The sequence below is a fragment of the Dendropsophus ebraccatus genome, chromosome 2 (genome assembly GCF_027789765.1).
Source record: "Dendropsophus ebraccatus isolate aDenEbr1 chromosome 2, aDenEbr1.pat, whole genome shotgun sequence".
NCBI lineage: Eukaryota > Metazoa > Chordata > Amphibia > Anura > Hylidae > Dendropsophus > Dendropsophus ebraccatus.
In genome coordinates, this window is record NC_091455.1 from 130,605,942 (window position 1) to 130,623,384 (window position 17,443).

At 40.5% G+C, this 17,443-nt stretch overlaps 1 protein-coding gene across 1 annotated transcript in view; it reads right to left on the reverse strand.

The window, feature by feature from the left end:
- The window catches only part of CPNE4 (copine 4), a 282,805-nt gene that overhangs the window by 119,578 nt on the left and 145,784 nt on the right, over window positions 1-17,443 (reverse strand). Inside the window, exon 3 of the mRNA XM_069958337.1 lies at window positions 5,518-5,697. Within this exon, the coding sequence (XP_069814438.1) occupies window positions 5,518-5,697 (180 nt within the window). The remainder of the gene's footprint in view (window positions 1-5,517; window positions 5,698-17,443) is intronic.

Consider the following 17,443-nt stretch of genomic DNA (forward strand, 5'->3'; position numbering starts at 1 on the left):
TGGACGATGGTGAGAATGTGGGGGAAAGTGTGGGGGAAAATTAAGAAATTGTTGGGGGTTATAGGGAATACTTGTTACACCCCCTTGTGGGGGAATTTACACTGGACACATTTAGATAAGGTTGGAGATCATTCTTTTTGGTATAATCACGGAATTACGTTAGTGGATCACTTATTTAGAGTGGGTTATTTTAAATCATTTCAAGAGATGAGGTCAGAATTTGCACTACAAGAGAGTCACTGGTTGATTGGCTCATGCAGTAAGAGCTCAGGTGAAAGGGAATAGAGTGGTGATTCGGAATTTTAGTTTTCTGGAGATAGTAGATGAGATGCAGGGTAATAGAAAGGGTGAATTGAAAAAATTATACACAACTTTCACAGAAAATGTATACACAGATAACCGAAGAAGAGTGGGATAACATCCTGGGAAATGTTAAGAAGAGTAGTATAAATAAAAATCAACAATTGGTACAGTTTAAAATTTAACACCGCTTTCATTACCATCTGTCCTTTCTACGGAAAGTTGGAGTGAGGACGGAAGACATATGCCCAAAATGTGGACAAGAGGGGGCAAATTATGTCCATATGCTATGGAAATGTATAGCTATCCAGAGGTTCTTGAAGAAAGTCATAGAGAATATTGTTGAGAAAATGGAGGTTGTCATTCCGTATTGTGCAAAATATATAATCCTTGGATGTTCTATCGGGATAGAAGCACATCAGGTTTTTGTACTTAAAGCACTGCTTCTTGCCAGAATAAAAATTCTTAGAGCTTGGTTGGACCCTATTCTCCCAGCATTTGATCGTTGGTACAAACTTATGGAGAAAGTACATAGATATGAAAAGATAGCGGCCGGTAGTAGGGAAAAACCCAGGAGGAAATATTTGAAAACTTGGGGTAAATGTCTTGAAAATTAATTAGGGTTTTTTTTTCCTCTTGCCAGCACGGGAAGGGGCATGGGGGGGGGGGGGAGTTAAAAGTAGACATTGTTTGCTATTAATTTTGTATTGCTATTGGGAAAGACTTTATTAGTATGAATATGTAACATTGCACGCTAGTTTGAAACTTTTTGTATAATACTAGAGAAAATAAAATAAAAATGTAAAAGTAAAAAAAAAAAGTTATTTATCATGGCCGATGTTGCAGATCGACAACAATGGCCGTAATAAATACTAAACTTACATTGTGTGAACATAACCTAACATAACACTGTAAAAAAAAATTCTAATAAATTGTTCACCGGTATAAAGTAAATGACTAGAATTGTCTTAAATGTAGATGTCCTAAATGCACATGTTAGACAGCGAGACAAATGATAGCTGGTATAAAACGTGTGGTGCATGAAGAAACTAATGAGCATGTCTAAATAAAAGAATGCCTCCTGAATCAATGAGCTCACAGCTGTCTTATTATGTCTGATAACAAATCTTCATTGTACATATGGACAAAGGAACAGTCAGAACTGTTCAACAAAACTTCTATGTATTACATTAAGCTGTACTTCAATAATCATTGATATTTCATACAGGCATTAGTTTTGATACCAAGAATAAATAATTGTTAAGCCTGTTAGGTTTTACACTTACAGATGCTACAGCATTAATAAGTAGCAAATGGACCAGTGTGTGATGGCATTAAAATAAAATAAGTATAATAATTCTATTTGTCAGATAGAGATCAGAATTAGGGTATGTTCACAGGTGGAATTCTGTGGCAGAACTTTCTGCTGCGGAATCCCACCTGTCTCAATATGTCATAGAATCTCTATAGGAAAGTGCGCGCTTCTCCACTGCCGCCGCTCTCCGCTCATGGAAGTGACATGTCACTTCTTTGAGCAGAGAGCAGCAGCAGCGGAGGAGCGCATGCTCTCCCATTGACAGGCTGTGGCACACTGAGACAGGCGGGATTCTGCCTAGTTTAATCAATGTGAACATACCCTTATAGAGAAAGGCTATAATATAGTTATGCAATGTGTAAAGGTAACAAACCTAGACGCTGATGACTGAGGAACCCAAAGGCCTACCTGACACTTATTGAGGGCAGAGTGCACTCTGGGCAAACTTAGGAATAGTCCATTACCTTTCATGGACAATGTAGATCCACTTGAGGCTTACAGATTGCAAGTACAGTTTTTATCTCTCTCCCTCTCTTAAAGGGGTACTCCAGGCAAAAAAAAACAGGGGGGGCAGGGGTTGGTGGGAGCAAAACAATCAAGTTATACTTACCTGTCCTGGTACCCCTGCAATATATAGTCACCACTCAAGGTCTCCTGATTGTCCCCTGTTTCTCCCAGTCCTGTGATGTAACATCCCGCTCAGAAATGCCCTCTGAGCCAATCAGTAACAGGGGCGGAAAACATCTGCGGTTCCTTTGGGGTCGTGATGTCAAAGGAACCAGGAAGTACAGGTTACCAGTGGGTGACTAAAAGCAGTGGCATTACAGCTGAAGGGCCACCAGGACAGGTAACTATAACTTGATTGTTATATTACCACCACCTCCTGTCCCTCCTGTTTTTAAAATTTAAGAGAGGGAGAGGGAGAAAGAATGTACTTGCAATCTGTCAGACTCCGGTGGATTTGCACTGTCTTTGAAAGTAAAATCAAGGATTACTTCTTATCTAAGCAGCAGCAGTTTTAGTGTTCAGTGTAACTCCTTCCTTTGTGTGCTTCTGCTGTATGTACACAGTGCTGCCTCCTGTATGTGTATTTTTTAGTATGCAGGCTTTTCTCTAGTGGTTTAGTTCTTAGTGTAACCCCTTCTTGCAATGCAGTTGTTTCTTTCATTTTGCTTACATGCCTTGCATCAGCCAATCCATCAGCCCAGCACAATAACATCCTGTTCAGTGTACTTTCACCAGCCTTAAGTCATGGCATAGCAGTATGTACTGTGCTGTGATTCGCCAGACAATTAAGGAAAGAATTATCTAAGTGTGTACTATTGGCCATGAAATAGAGAGAATGAAAGATAGCTGTGCACTTTGTGACCCTGTCCCTTATCCAGGGTTACTCTAACAAAACCATTCAGGTTTTTCAAAATATTTTGAAACGACTAGTATACTTTAAGAAAAAAAAAACAGTAAATGACACATACAGTAGAAGCCTAGAACCGTATAGCAGATTTTGCATTGGAGTTCAGAGGCTTCAGGTTATATTAAGGCACAAAAGGAAGCTTACGTTAACACTAAAAGGGGTATTCCAGAAAAACAAAAATTGTTCATGAATCTACTGGAATCAGTTTCTGTCATGGACAGAGGTGGCGGCAGAGAGCAGCATGTCAGACTGGAAAGTAAACTCTACCTTCTGTAGAAGATATAGCAGCTAATAAGTACTGGAAGAATTTAGATTTTTAGATAGAAGTAAATTACAAATCTGTAAGACTTTCTGACACCAGTTCATTTGAAAATAATTATTTTCCTCTGATGTACTCTTAAAAAAGTCCTAGCTTTTGATTTTCATATCTTTAGATATCACCCTCTTTCCATTCCAAAACAGCCAACTGTCCAGAGTTAAAATAACTGGGAGATAAGTCTGACCTCTGTATCAAGATTTTTTTTTTTTTAACCTAGCCTCAGGCATCAACACTTGCATCATGTTGCCTTGTACAGTGAGATCAGGGATTACTTTACATCATTATGGTTTGGGAATTCTGTGACCATTAAGTGCCCATCATCACTTATTTTTTGCTACCATCTAATGTGTCAATGATAGCAATGACTAATACTGGTAAGCTGAAGTGGGAGCAGCCACTGATTAGTCTAATCACACTAAGAGCCTTTTAAATTGTGCACATTTCTTGCAGACTGTAAGATACCTTTCAAGAGACCTTCTTAAAAACACTTCACTATGAAGCACTGCATTCCCTTTATTTCCTTTTAATACATATTGTACATTGCACTCAATACAGCACAAAAATGTAGGTCAAATTAAACAAAATGAATTCATACTGCATAGACAGAAAATGTGGCAACTAGTTGGTGAAGGCCCAAGGTATGAAATTGTAATAGGGCACAGTGCCAGTGCCAGTAAACCAGTATGACTTTGGCCAACTGTTATCAGTGTTGCCTAAGTAGCCCCTGTCAGGAGCAGGGCAGCTCCTTGCATCGCTGGAGCGTCCGGCTAGCCCCTTCCCAATGGTATCCCTGGCAACAATAGGAAGCGCGCTGACAGGGCCCCCTGACAACCGGCTGGGCAGCTTCACCACCCCCGACCGATCGGCATTAGGTGTCTTCCATATGTGTGCTTACTGACGGCTGGCACCGACAGTCAGTTGTCTTATGTGCACTGGTGGCTGGAGTCTTAGTCCCAATCACGCCTGGGGCTGGGACTCCAGGTCCCATAAGTACCCTCCCCATTCATGTGTTCTTTGCCTGCGATAGAGCCTAGTTTACTAGTGTGTCTTGACCCAGCGTTTCCCTGCATTGTGTACCGGTATTCTGGCTTTCTGGCTTTTGGACTTTTGACTTCTCTTTAGGATCACGTTCTTGTACTGCGTCGTTCGCTTGGTACTGACTCGGACCCCTGACCCTCATTTATTGTGTTGCGTTTGTCTTAGTTCTGTGTTTACACTTATACAGGAATAAGGACCGTCGACCAGTTGTCTGCTGCCGCCTAGGGCTGTTGAGGCAAATAGGCAGGGACAGCTGGGCGAGTTGCAGCGTCAGGGCTACACCTGTCCTTTGACATATCCTGACAGCCCCATAGTTTTCATTTATTAACCCCTCTAGCGGGAGCTGCATTGCTAGAGATTGCCAGGTTTCTACCTCTAAAAGTGGTCTCAGTGTGAATGTATGAGGCCCCGAGGGGTCAGGCAGAAGCAAGTAATGGTTGTGGTTGCAGACAGGACAGTAGCATGATCAGAGACAAGCAGAGTTATGCATCAGAGCAGACCTTTTTAAACTTTTCTACTGGAGACTCAAAGCCTCACCCAACAGACCAAAGTGATGTCTGGGCCTTACCAGACAGACCAGTGAGGAAAAGTAAGCTCCAACTCACCACACCTTCCTAGCAATCCTTTGCCTACACAGATACAGTTTACTCTGGTCTGGTAACTGTAAAATATTTTGTAGTCCAGTTTTGGCACAATGTATAAGCCTGTCAAACATAGCACACTAACAAGAACATCTTTACTATTGATCATCGAGAATACCTATTGTTTAGGTAAAGGTTGAATGGGTGTAGTTACCTTAAATAGCTGGTGCAGGATGGTAGTTGACAGGTTTTGGGTACATCTACTGGCCCTTTAAGAACCAAGGTGGGACATGCAGAGAAACAGTTACGGGACAGAAACACGAGTATGAAAAGGAAAGGGTAGGAGACCCTGGCCAGGCCACAGTAATGAGAGGTAATCCAGCAGCTGTTTTTGCTAGGATGTGCCACATGTCAACAGGAAAAGACTCCGGCTTAACAACATATTTGCTGTCCCTATATTCTGCTTTGCTTATGACTATACTATAAATATACTATACTAAATATATAAATATAACACATATTAGTTTAGTGTCTTGCTTTTACCACTTACCTGTCCCAATGTACACTCCATTCCACCAAGAAAATCTGCATCTTTCAAGCCGTTATGATTGCTGCTGATGTCATGAACTTCAAAACGAAGGCGTTGAACTTCTTCAAAATAAAAGTCAACTGTGAAAATTTTGGAGAAAATGGGGTTGATGCATGTTCTGATAACCTCTGTTCTGTCCACCTGCAAGAACAAGGAAAAAGCTAATATTACTAATTCTTTATTTTTCTCTTTTAATTTACCAGCGTCTATAATGCAAAATAAGGCTTTGTTCACACAACATCAAAAAAAGAGAAAAGGCGTCCACTTTTTCTATTTATAAAGATGTCCGTTATTGCCAGAATTTAAATGATTCAAATGCAAAGCCTTGAAGTCAATAGGATGACGGACGTTCAATGCACACAATGTATAAAATTATGGACCTTATCTGCGCAGACATCAAAATAATGATCATGACAATTATTTTCAGACGTTATTTGCAAACAACTGTAGTTATTCTCACAGTTTATCTTTTTTCACCGTCCTTTCTCCGTTTTTACTATTAAATTCAATAGACTTTTCAATTAAAGACACACCCAAAGGGTAATTAGTAAACCCGAACTACAACAATGTACCAGCAGCTGTCATTGCACTGACGGGCGGCCTAATCCTCAAAATAACAGACATCATTTTGGATTCAAAACAACGGACGTCATTTTAAAAATTATAAACGGACAGGAAAAAACGTTGTGGGAATGTAGCCTAAATCTTGGAGGTTTTAACTAAACTATCGATATATCATTTATATTCACATGAGTTATTTTATTAACAAAAATAAAATTTGCACCTTAAATAAACACTTGTCCCTTGTGTTTTGATTTGGTCGCTTGACGCACAGAAAATAGCCATTTAATTTATATTCATGATGATATTCTTGTTTCATAGTAAAAGGCATCTTGAAGCACTGAAAATAATGTACAATAATACCACCAGAAAACCAATAATAAACTGAGCACAAACCATCTAATGATTATGTTTGACATAGTAGAGATAATTATTAAAATGTCCATTTCCAGCCAGAAACAGGTTTGTGCAATTACTCTAGTACTCTATGTGCCAATTTAGAGAGGACTCTATTACATGTAAAGAGTACTTGAACAATCACAAGCAGCGTGTATAACTGAAGTAACTCTGCGCATGTTCATGCATTATGTTCATGTGTATATTTTTACTGGGTTATCATTTACATTTGTATCTGCATTTCTTCATAAATAGATGAAAATATAATTATTTGAGGGCATTTTGTGAAGACACACTCTTGTTTGAAAGCTACCCCAACCACATGCAAATTCAAATGGTATCCCACTGTGATTGTCACATATCAGCTTTAAGCTATGTTCTCACAATGATTTTCAACCGCTGTTATTTGATACTCAAAATAGCGGTCGTTGTTTTGATTACCAAATAACAGATGCTATTTAACATGCTTTGACAGATGTAATTGCAATGACAGCCATTGGTACATTTTTTAAGTTTTTGATGGCCGCTTTCAACACCCTTTTCGGTGTGGCTATAATTAAAGGTCTATTGAATTTTGTTCAAATGACGGTGAAGATGTCCGTTATTCAATACACTAGGGGTTTTGCGCTTATTTTTAGGTGAATAAATTAAGTCTCATGCTGGGTTTACACGGAACGATCACTCGTCCAATCGAACGATTAACGATTTTGAAGCAACGATTTGGTTTTTATAACGATCAGCGTTTAGACGGAGAAAAATTGTTAGAAGATTTGTAAGAAAAATCGTTATTGCAATCATTTTTAAGATCGTTTAAGCCCATCTTTCACATAGGGTGAATCTTTGAAAGACTGTTTACACAAAGCGATCTGCGAATATTTAGCGAACGACGGACGACGATTTGAGAACATGTTCAAAGATCAAACGGTCGCTTGATCGTTTGCTATGTTTACACGGAACGATTATTGCTCAAATGCGATCATTATATTGAAAATTTGAACGATAATCCCAGCATAAGTTCTATTTATGAAGTAGTATTCGACAGGCGAATATTTCTTGGATGCCACATTAAAAAAAAAAGTAACAAAAACTGGTGCAGGCCTATGTCTGGACAACACCAGGTGAATTTGTTCACACAACGTCAAAAATGGAGAAAAAACGTCTGATTTCGCTATTTTAAAAAAGTCTGTTTTTGCAGCAATTTAACTGACTTTTCTTTTGTCATTGTTCTTTCTCCGTTTCTACTTTTAAATTCAATGGATTTTTCAATTAAGCCACAACCAAAGGGCAATTAGTAACCTTAAACTAAAATAATGTGCAAACACCCGTCATTGCACTAAGGGGATGCCAGGCTTCAAAAAATGTCCGTTATTTTAGACTCAAAATATTGGACGTCATTTTATACAGAGCTGAAAAAAACGTTGTATGAAAATAGCCTGACAGTGCAACTTCTCCATAAATCACACACAATATTGTAACAAAATAAACATAAGCCCACATTAGAATTGTCACCCACAATAGACTTCTTAGTAAATCTTCATTACAGATAATTATAATTCAGTAATAACGGACATTATTTTAAATTTATTTATTAATTTTTATTTATTTAGTTATTTTCCTCTCATTATTTATTTATTTATTCATTTATTTTACATAGTGTGAACACAGCCATAATCTGCATGAGAAGACAGCAGTAAGTTCCCCCAAAGTGCTAGCACAGGGTAAGGCTAGGTTCACATCACAATTTTGCAATCTGTTTAATGTATCCAAAAAAACAGATACAAAGACCGGGTGGTAAAAACGGATGCTGTTGTATGCCATCCTTTTGATCAGTTTCCATTGACTTACATTATAAAAAAAAAAACGGTTACAGTGAGATAGATTGCCACATCGTGATGTGAACCTACAGTAGTTTAAGTTCTCATGAAAAAAATAAAACAAAACTGTGCCTGTTTTTCAAGGAGTGTTTTCAAAAGCTGCAAGACATCTCACACAAGAGACCCAAATTTTCATCACTTCTTATCAATTCTAAAATCCGAAATATAGGTACATATGGGAATATGGCAACATATATTTATTATTTTACTTCTACTTTGGCTGATCATGAGATTTAAGGACATCTAGTGAGGTCAAGTGATCTGTCTTTATCTCCAGCCTGATGCAGAATAAATACTGACCTCAATCAATATTAGAGCATACAGTCAAACTATAAAAGGAAAGGAATGTAATGACTGATATTAGCGATACCAGACTATACCAGAGATAAAAAAGCAATTGCTTAAGAAGCCTGTTTAGATGGATTGTGTCAAAACTTTATTGGCTGAAGAGGGAAAAGAGAATAGGATGTACTGTATGATATAGCACAGGGTTACCAGAAATACAGTCTGAGGCCATGTTCACACGACTTGTCTTTTGTATAAATCAAGGCTGTTGTTGCAATTTGCAACAACAGCCGTGATTTATGCAAAAGATACGTTGTATTTAAATGAATGGAATCCTGTCTGGAGTGTATACACATAGGGGGGCATTTATCATGGTAAAAAGGCGTATTTTTCATTGGAAAATGGCCAGATGCGAATAAATTTATTTAAAAATGCCCGTTTTGTGTATAAATATCTGGCCATTTTCTGCTCGGTACACCAGGGAGACGGGGAGGGGGTGTGGAGGGGGGCGGAACGGGGGGGCGCGGACACAGGATTTATGTAGAGGCAGTAGAGGCAGTACACCTCTACATTAATCTCCGTACTATTGGAGCTGCAGGGACATTTTTAAGTCCAGTGCAGAAAACGCAAGACTTAATAAATGTCCCTCATAGCATACGCTCCAGCTGGGATTCTAACCGGCCGCACAAAAAATTGGCATGTCAGTTTTGTTTGGCCGCTATTCATTGAGTAGCGGGTGCACAGATACATACGTTCACACAATGGAGCACGCAGCTCCGGCCGCACGCTACATTATGTGCATGAGTGAATTGGGATGCGGGGACACGCAGATGCGCCGGCATCCCAATTCAACAGGAAGAAAATTTTGGTAGTGCGGCGGCAGTGCACTGATTGGCTGAGTGGCAGGAGATGCTGGGAGCCCCCGCAGCAAGCCGGAGCAGGGACCCAGTAATGTATGTAGCCAGTCCATGTGCAGTTAAGGGGACTGACTTTTACATGCAGCGAGATGACAATCCCAATCCCGTACTCGCAGCATGAAATCCCCTGCAGATATGGTATGTGTGAACCCACCCTTAATAGATTTTTTTGGTCATCTAATCTTATAAAACATCTAAATATTTAACACTATTGAATGTTTAAGAATTTTTTTTTTATTTCCAGTACATTTTTTGTCTACTTTGCTAATGTGATTTTTTTTATATATATATTTTTAATTAATTATATCACAAAAGAAATATGTTGCAAGTTATATTACTGACTGGATTGTCTAAAACTACTGTACTTTTTATAGAAAAGAATTAGGTTGATTTGAGTTATTTTTCCATATGCTTCTCAGCAAACGTCTGTCTGAAAATCTAAGAATAAAGGACCTGAAAATTTATAAGCAACCTAGAAATGTCTTGTTTACAGTCATTCAAACATTTCTCCAAACTGTCAGGGTAACCTTAAATGTAACTGTTATTTAATTTTTTTTTCAGAAATCAATATTACAAGCGATTTTAAGAAACTCTGTAATAGGTTTTATTGGGCAAAAAGCCTCTTTCTGTACTCAAAAAGCTGCCTCCCCCCCCACACACACACTAACTGTTCATTATCAGGCAAAGTCGTTTTCATTACAGAGAAGCAAAGTGAAAACAGGTTCTGCTGTGCTCATTATAACCTATGGAGGGGGGAGGGGCCGAGGGGAATGAGTGAGCAGGAAGAGGAGACAAACAGCTCTGCTGTCTGGAGCCTGTCTGGGCACATAAAACACTGGATTCAAAGGTCAGAAAGGTGTTTGTCTGTGAACTTGATGAGAGAAGATTGTAGGTTGTTGTGCTGTGTAGGACTGCCTTTTCTCCTCTCCACACTTACTCACCCCCCTCTGCGCCACCTCCTCTGTGCATCACCCCCTTCACAGACCATAATGGACACACCTGCTTGTTCAGAAGTGAGGGGGGAGGTAGGAAAATAGCTTTTTGAAGGACACTCTTTTGCTTAATGAAACCTTTTACATAGTTTTTTTTAAATTGCTTTTATACCTCACCAGCATGCTGAATGTTGGTTTAACATTTATATTTATTCAAGTTTTGCAGGTATTCACGAAATTCATGTACACAGACACAATGGTATTTTCTGAACATAGCCATGGGCCACCATTTGCCTGGCAGAGACCAAAAGAGTGTCCCTTGGTCCCCACCAGGATGGTGTGGGTTAGCATACCTTTTCTTTTGATATTTGAAAAACACAGCAGACCCCTGCTCATCAGCAGTTTGGCACTCATGATACTTAGTACATGGGGCACAAAGCAATTGTCTCTGTCCTGTCCATTGTGTAGTGGCTGACGCTGGTTACTACAGATTAGTCACTGTTCATGTGAACGGAAGCCGAGCTGCAATTACATGTTTTTACCGCTACACAGAGAGATGAGCCACCAGCTTCCAGCCCCGTTCACTTATAGTGCAGGCGCTGAACAGCTGATTGACAAGGGTGTTGGTTGTCAGCGCCCCACATATTACTGTCTCATAACCTGTGAATAGCTTATCAGTATGTTTTGACCATGGCCAGCAAATGGACTGAGTAGGCATTTTGAGTAAAAAGAATGAAGTGCAGCTCAGCTGGGACAGGCATCATTGGGATGGATGTTGTGGGGGATCGTTTAAGACACAGAAACATATACGACTGTAAACTGTAAAAATCTTATAGAATTTTTTTTTTGGTGGGGAGGGCATGTCCAGAGATGGAAGGAAGGAAGGAAGGAAGGAATCTAAACTGTAATAAACTATGTTGTGACAATAGCCTAATCTACAGTATGTTCAAAATGGGTAAACTGCAGCAGAGCCCCATACTAACTTTCATGCTATTTCAGACATAAAAACAGTGATTTACATTTTTTTCTCCCTTAAAACTAACCTTTCACACCTCTGAACAATTAATTATGTTTTTTTTGTCTTTTAAAAAAATTGTGTTGTCATATTAAAAAACAAAAAAAACACAACAACCTTTTTTTTGGGTCTGTTCTCTTTGGAACGTTCCCTATTATTAGAAGAGTCTCCAGAAAATGTCTGATCACAGAGGGGGAGATTTATTGAACTGGTGTAAAGTAGATCTGGCTCAGTTCGCCCTAGCAACCAATCAGATTCCACCTTTTATTCCTCACAAATTCTTTGAAAAATTAAAGGTGGAATCTGATTGGTTGCTAGGGGCAACTAAGACAATTCTACTTTACACCGGTTTGATAAATCTTCCCTATAGTGTCCAGTTGCGAACTGGACTAATCAGCTATGTTCTCCTTAGGTATTCAGTTTTCCAGAAGCGCCATAATGAGGAGAATTGAGTACTGCACACAGTAAGTCAATTTTCTGTCTTTTTGAAATATCGGCTTGCTGGGTCCTCCAAATGAAGAGATACTTTCTGTTGTTTTGGCGCTCACTGTTCTACAGTAACTACCAGATAAGGATGCAGAATAGGGAGGTTACCCATCTATTACTCATAATTCCCTAACAGAGTATTTCAAAGTTGTCTGCACCACAAAACACTGCTTCTAACAAAAGAGGTGTATGTTAATTTAATCTGTTTCTAAATCTTATTGTAACCTAGACTAATAAAAATTGCAGACTCAGAAAGAACCTTTGAAAAAAAAAAAAACAAAAAAACATTGAAATGATTGTGAAACTACCAAAAATGTTTCTATGGATGAGTCACCAGACACCTTAAACAGATGGTTGACTAAAATAGAACAAAGCTATTCTTTCTCATAGAGATACAAACGGTTTATTAATAATGTGAGAAATAGCACTCTGCACAGTGTGAATATTAATGTCACATGAATGGCAAGCTTATATGATGAGAAATGAAAGGATGTTTTTATGTGCTTTTAATTTTTTTTAAATTCATACTGGAGACGTACAGTATGATGTCTGTGTTTTATAAATTTCAGAGAAGATATAAACACTAGAAAGCAGGTGGCGCCATGACGCCAGGTGTATAGGGGACACCACAGACACTAACAAAAATATCCACGTTTACGCCAGCAAGGTGGGGAGGAGGCATGGCCTCCTCCTGCTTCTGATTTATTAAGGTTTAAACCAGACAAAAACCTTCACCTGCTCTGAGCAATGCCTGCTCCAGGCACAGGGCCTGCTGGCTGTACTGAGGCAAGTGCGACCAGGGAAAAGGGGATGGGGCTTTAAGACTGGAGTACAAGTACGCCAGTCTTGATACATGTCCCCTAAAAAGTTAAATGACCCTCCAGGCTACTAAGTTGTGGCCTCTACTAACTTTGTTGTGGCACCCTTATTTATGGTCTAACATGCTGATTGCTCCCTACTGCACATAGGGCGCTGAGGTTGAAGGTATGTCTGTTACCTTCATTCTCAGCACCGTTCCTGTAAAGTTTTAATGTCATCATTAGGCAGTTCCCAGCGCCCCAGGGCGCCGATCCACTGATAATCATTAGACGGGGTGGGCCAGCCATGGATGGATGAGTGCTCTGGGAGTGGGCGAGTGCTCCAGATGGCTGACCAGAAACAGGATTACATGAAAACTGCACAGAAATTGTGTGGAGGATGAAGGTAAGAGATTTACCATCATACTCGCATTACACAATAGGGAGCAATCAGCAGGTTAGATTTGTCCAACCCTTTTGATATTTCTCCTTCAAAATCGATTGATAAGTGAGCTGTTTCTCTCAAATCGTAAGAAGAGATCTTTTCTTTTTCAGACTCAGCAGACTAGATAATAACATTTGTTGTTTTCCCAGATGTTCTGTGATTCTCCACTTGCAAAGTAGGCCTTACTAGGAAAAATGTAAGCATTTCTTTTCTCCGTCCTAGACTCAGTAACAGATTTAGAAGACAGAAAACAGTCCACAATCCTTTTCGAAACTGGTATTATGCCGATGTACAGTAGTCTGACTACAACCTAAAGGCCCTTTTTACACGGACGATTATCAGCCGCATGAGCGTTCATAGGAATGATAATCGGGCCCTGTGAAAGGGCCACAAGGGGCCAAACAAATAAGAACATGCTTGTTCATTTTAATCATCATTATTGGCTGTACGTTAAACTGTGCATATGGGTAATGCATTGCCAACAATTAAGAAATTAAAGGGGTTGTCCAGTGAAAATATTTTTCTTTCAAATCAACTGGTTTTAGAAAGTTATATAGATTTGTAATTTACTTCTGTTAAAAAAATATCAAGTGTTCCCATATTTATTAGCTGCTGTATGTCATGCAGGAAATGTTTTTATTTTTAGTCTGACACAGTGCTCTCTACTGACATCTCTGGCGGAGACAGGAACTCTCCAGAGCAGGAGAGGTTTTCTATTGGAATTCATAAAAAAACGAGATGTCAGCAGAGAACACTATGTCAGACTGAAAATAAAACAAAATTTTCTGCATGACATACAGCAGCTAATAACTATGGGAAGACTTGATATTTTTTAATAGAAGTAAATTATAAATTTATATAACTTTATGGGTGTGTCAGAGAGTGTGTCTAGGTCAAGCCACTACCAGATTGTACCGTACAGCCCCACAAAACCGGTGGTACTACAAGTATTTGTCCTGATTTCTGTATTTCATACGCAAGGCCTATCTAAGTTCCATACTGTGCAGTGTCCATAAAATAGTGAACCCCAGGGGTAAGGGTCGAGGATGAGGGCGTGGGCGTGGGGTTCCAAGTGATGCCGTTGCTGGAGGCCGTGTTTCAGGGCAGAGTGACACAGCAGCACCTGTTGAGAAGGTAGCAGTGGCACACCGCAGATGTCCACTCCCTAGCATCTTTGCCCAACTTACGGGGTCTCATGGTAGACCGATATTGAAACTGCAGCAGTGTGAACAGGTGATCACGTGGATAGCAGATAATGTGTCCAGTAACTTATCCTCCACCCAGTCTTCCACGCAGTCCAGCCACGCTACCCTAGGGAGTGGAACCCTTGCTCCATTAGCTCAGCCTCCTTCCCCACAGCCTGGCCCCTCCAGGGAAAGAAGGGATTCAGGTCCACCACCATGCTCCCAGGAACGCTTTTCTGGACCCTTCCCTGAGTCTGAGCAACCAGAGCAGTCGATCTGTCCCGATGCCCAAACTATGAATCTCACACAGTCAGTGGGTGATGAGAGTGGGGACTTGCAAGTGGGGTTGGAAGAGGTGTCTGATGATGACGATGAGACCCGGTTTTCAGACAGTGAGGTTGTTGTCATGGATGTAACTCAGGAGGAGGAGAGTGAGGAAGTGGAGGAAGAGCTGGAGGATGATGATGAGGTGACTGACCTGAGCTGGGTGGATAAGCCTAGTGAAGACCGTGCTTCTGAGGGGGAGGACCGGTTGGAAGAGGAAGAGGGGTGGGCAGAGGTCTAGAGGTTTTTTTAAAGAAAGTGCGGATGACCGACGGACTGTAGTGTGCAACGTGTGCCACGCCAGGATCAGCAGGGGAGCCACCACTACCAGCCTAACCACTACCACCATGCGCAGGCATATGAGTGCTAAACACCCCACTCAGTGGAACCAAGGCCGTTCAGTGACTGCAAGTCGCACACCTGCTCCTTCCCCTGTGTCACATGCTGGCTCTGTCAGTCCCCCCACCCAGGCCCCAGGCACGAGGGCCTCCCGCCCTACACGCACCCCTTCACCTCCACTATGCTCCACACCCTCCAGCAAGGTGTCCAAGCGCAGCGTTCAACTGTCCCTGCAGCAGACCTTTGAACACCAGCACGTGTCGGATAACATCATCCGTGCCCTGACCAACGCGGTCAGCAACAAGGTCCACCTAACCACGGACACATGGACAAGTGCTGGTGGGCAGGGACACTATATCTCCCTGAAGACACATTGGGTCAACTTGGTGGAGGCTGGGACAGAGTCTGACCCTGGTTCCGCTCATGTGCTGCCTGGCTGGTTCATGATATGCTACCTTTGTTTTAATGGTTTCCTGTGTTCTCACTGCCATGCTGTGTCAGGCTGAGTTTTTGGGTGGTCCATATGCCTACCTCTGTTTTAACCAGGCTGTTGCACAAAATTAGGCATAATGGTGCCATTAGGCAGCCTCAGATGCATGCATACATGCTGCTCCTGCTGTTTCCTGTCCATTTCCGTTGTGTTTCCATCAATTTCTGAGGTTGACAGGTTTTCACATGACCTTCCCTTTACCGAACTTGGGTCCCCTGCAAAAATGCTCGAGTCTCCTATTGACTTCAATAGGGTTTGTTACTTAAAACGAGCACTCGAGTATCGGGAGATATTCGTCTCGAGTAATGAGCACCCAAGCATTTTAGTACTCGCTCATCACTAAATATTAAACAAGTTACACATCATTAGTAAAAGAATAAATGGAAAATACAATCTCTGCCACAAATTTCTTTTGCATAGACTGCGGAGGTTGGTTGAAACTGTAATCATTTAGTGTTGTCAGAATAATCAATAAGAGACCTAAGATTTATATTGTTTGGAAGGTTACTAGCATTCTTCTAAGTTATACAATGGCCAAGATTTATCATAGGGTGTTAAATCAAAACTGGTGTAGGAACCATAGCTAGTTTATTGTGGTCATAATAATAACGTTAAAGGCTCCAATAATAGGGTGCCTCACAGAGGCCAAAATTTAATATAGAGACATCTGAGTTGAAGAAAACACATACTTTGACTTTGACAAAAGTATAAATATTACTATACTAGGGGTAATAAGGAACAATTACCCTGTGGCTAATGGTAGTTTTATGGGGCTAATATTGTAGATGATTTATATGAAAATAAAGAAATAAATAACAGAAGACAATAGATACAATTCCATCTATAGAATAGAAAAAGCCTATCATTATGTAACATGACATATTTTAGCATCCACCTGCACCTGTATGGCTAAACCACTACTCCAAGGAAATAAATTGTTGTCCGTGATGAAAATTGCACCTCCTGGTTGACAGTTGCTCAGTACTACAAAGCCCAGGATGAATTGCTTTCCCTCAGCTGTTTATCACATTATTCTCGCCCTGCCCAAAGCTGATGCAGAATATTTCATTTCACTGCAGACCTTTGAACAATCAGTGAGGTTACAGCTCCTGCTGCTTCATTCAGCACAATGCAGCATGCTGTAATCAGATGCTTTTAAGGCTAGTCTGTAGCAAAAATGACTGAAAAGCTAAATGCAGGTTATGATAAACAGGTGACACAGTATATCACAGCTGCTATGTATGGGACTCCCCTTTGTCCACCGCTAAAAGTGGCAACAATGGGCACAAGATCTCAACTATTCAGCTAAAGAGGAAGGGGGGGGGGGCTGGTCTGAAGTGAAAAGCTCAGTGTGTGTGCTCAGTACCTGGGAAAGAGATGGACCCAGGCTGCACTATATGTTCTAGGCATTGTTCTGCAGGAAAATCTGGGGTCCCTCCCTTCATACAGAACTAAAAGTTAAATAGAGAGGAGTGCAATTTTAGCATACAAGTCTGATTATTTAGCATGTGAATACTGGTGGCTGAAAAAGTTGGATGCAGCCCTAGGTAATCCGGGAAACATAGATACAGCCATAGGGTGCTATTGTACTGCAGAACATTGTCCAGCCATAGGCTGTATCCATCTTTTACCAGAATCCCTAGAACTGAATTAAACTTTTTCTGCTACCGGTATTCAAATGCCAACCGATCGAGCATGCTTGAGTTGCACTTATCTTCAAACTTAAATAATGTAATTCTTACCGTACATAAATGTGTAGAACTTCCATCAAACATACTGTCAGCTATATAAATGTATCCAGTGAATTACCCCTAGTGTTGTCTGCAGGTAAATAGAACTATG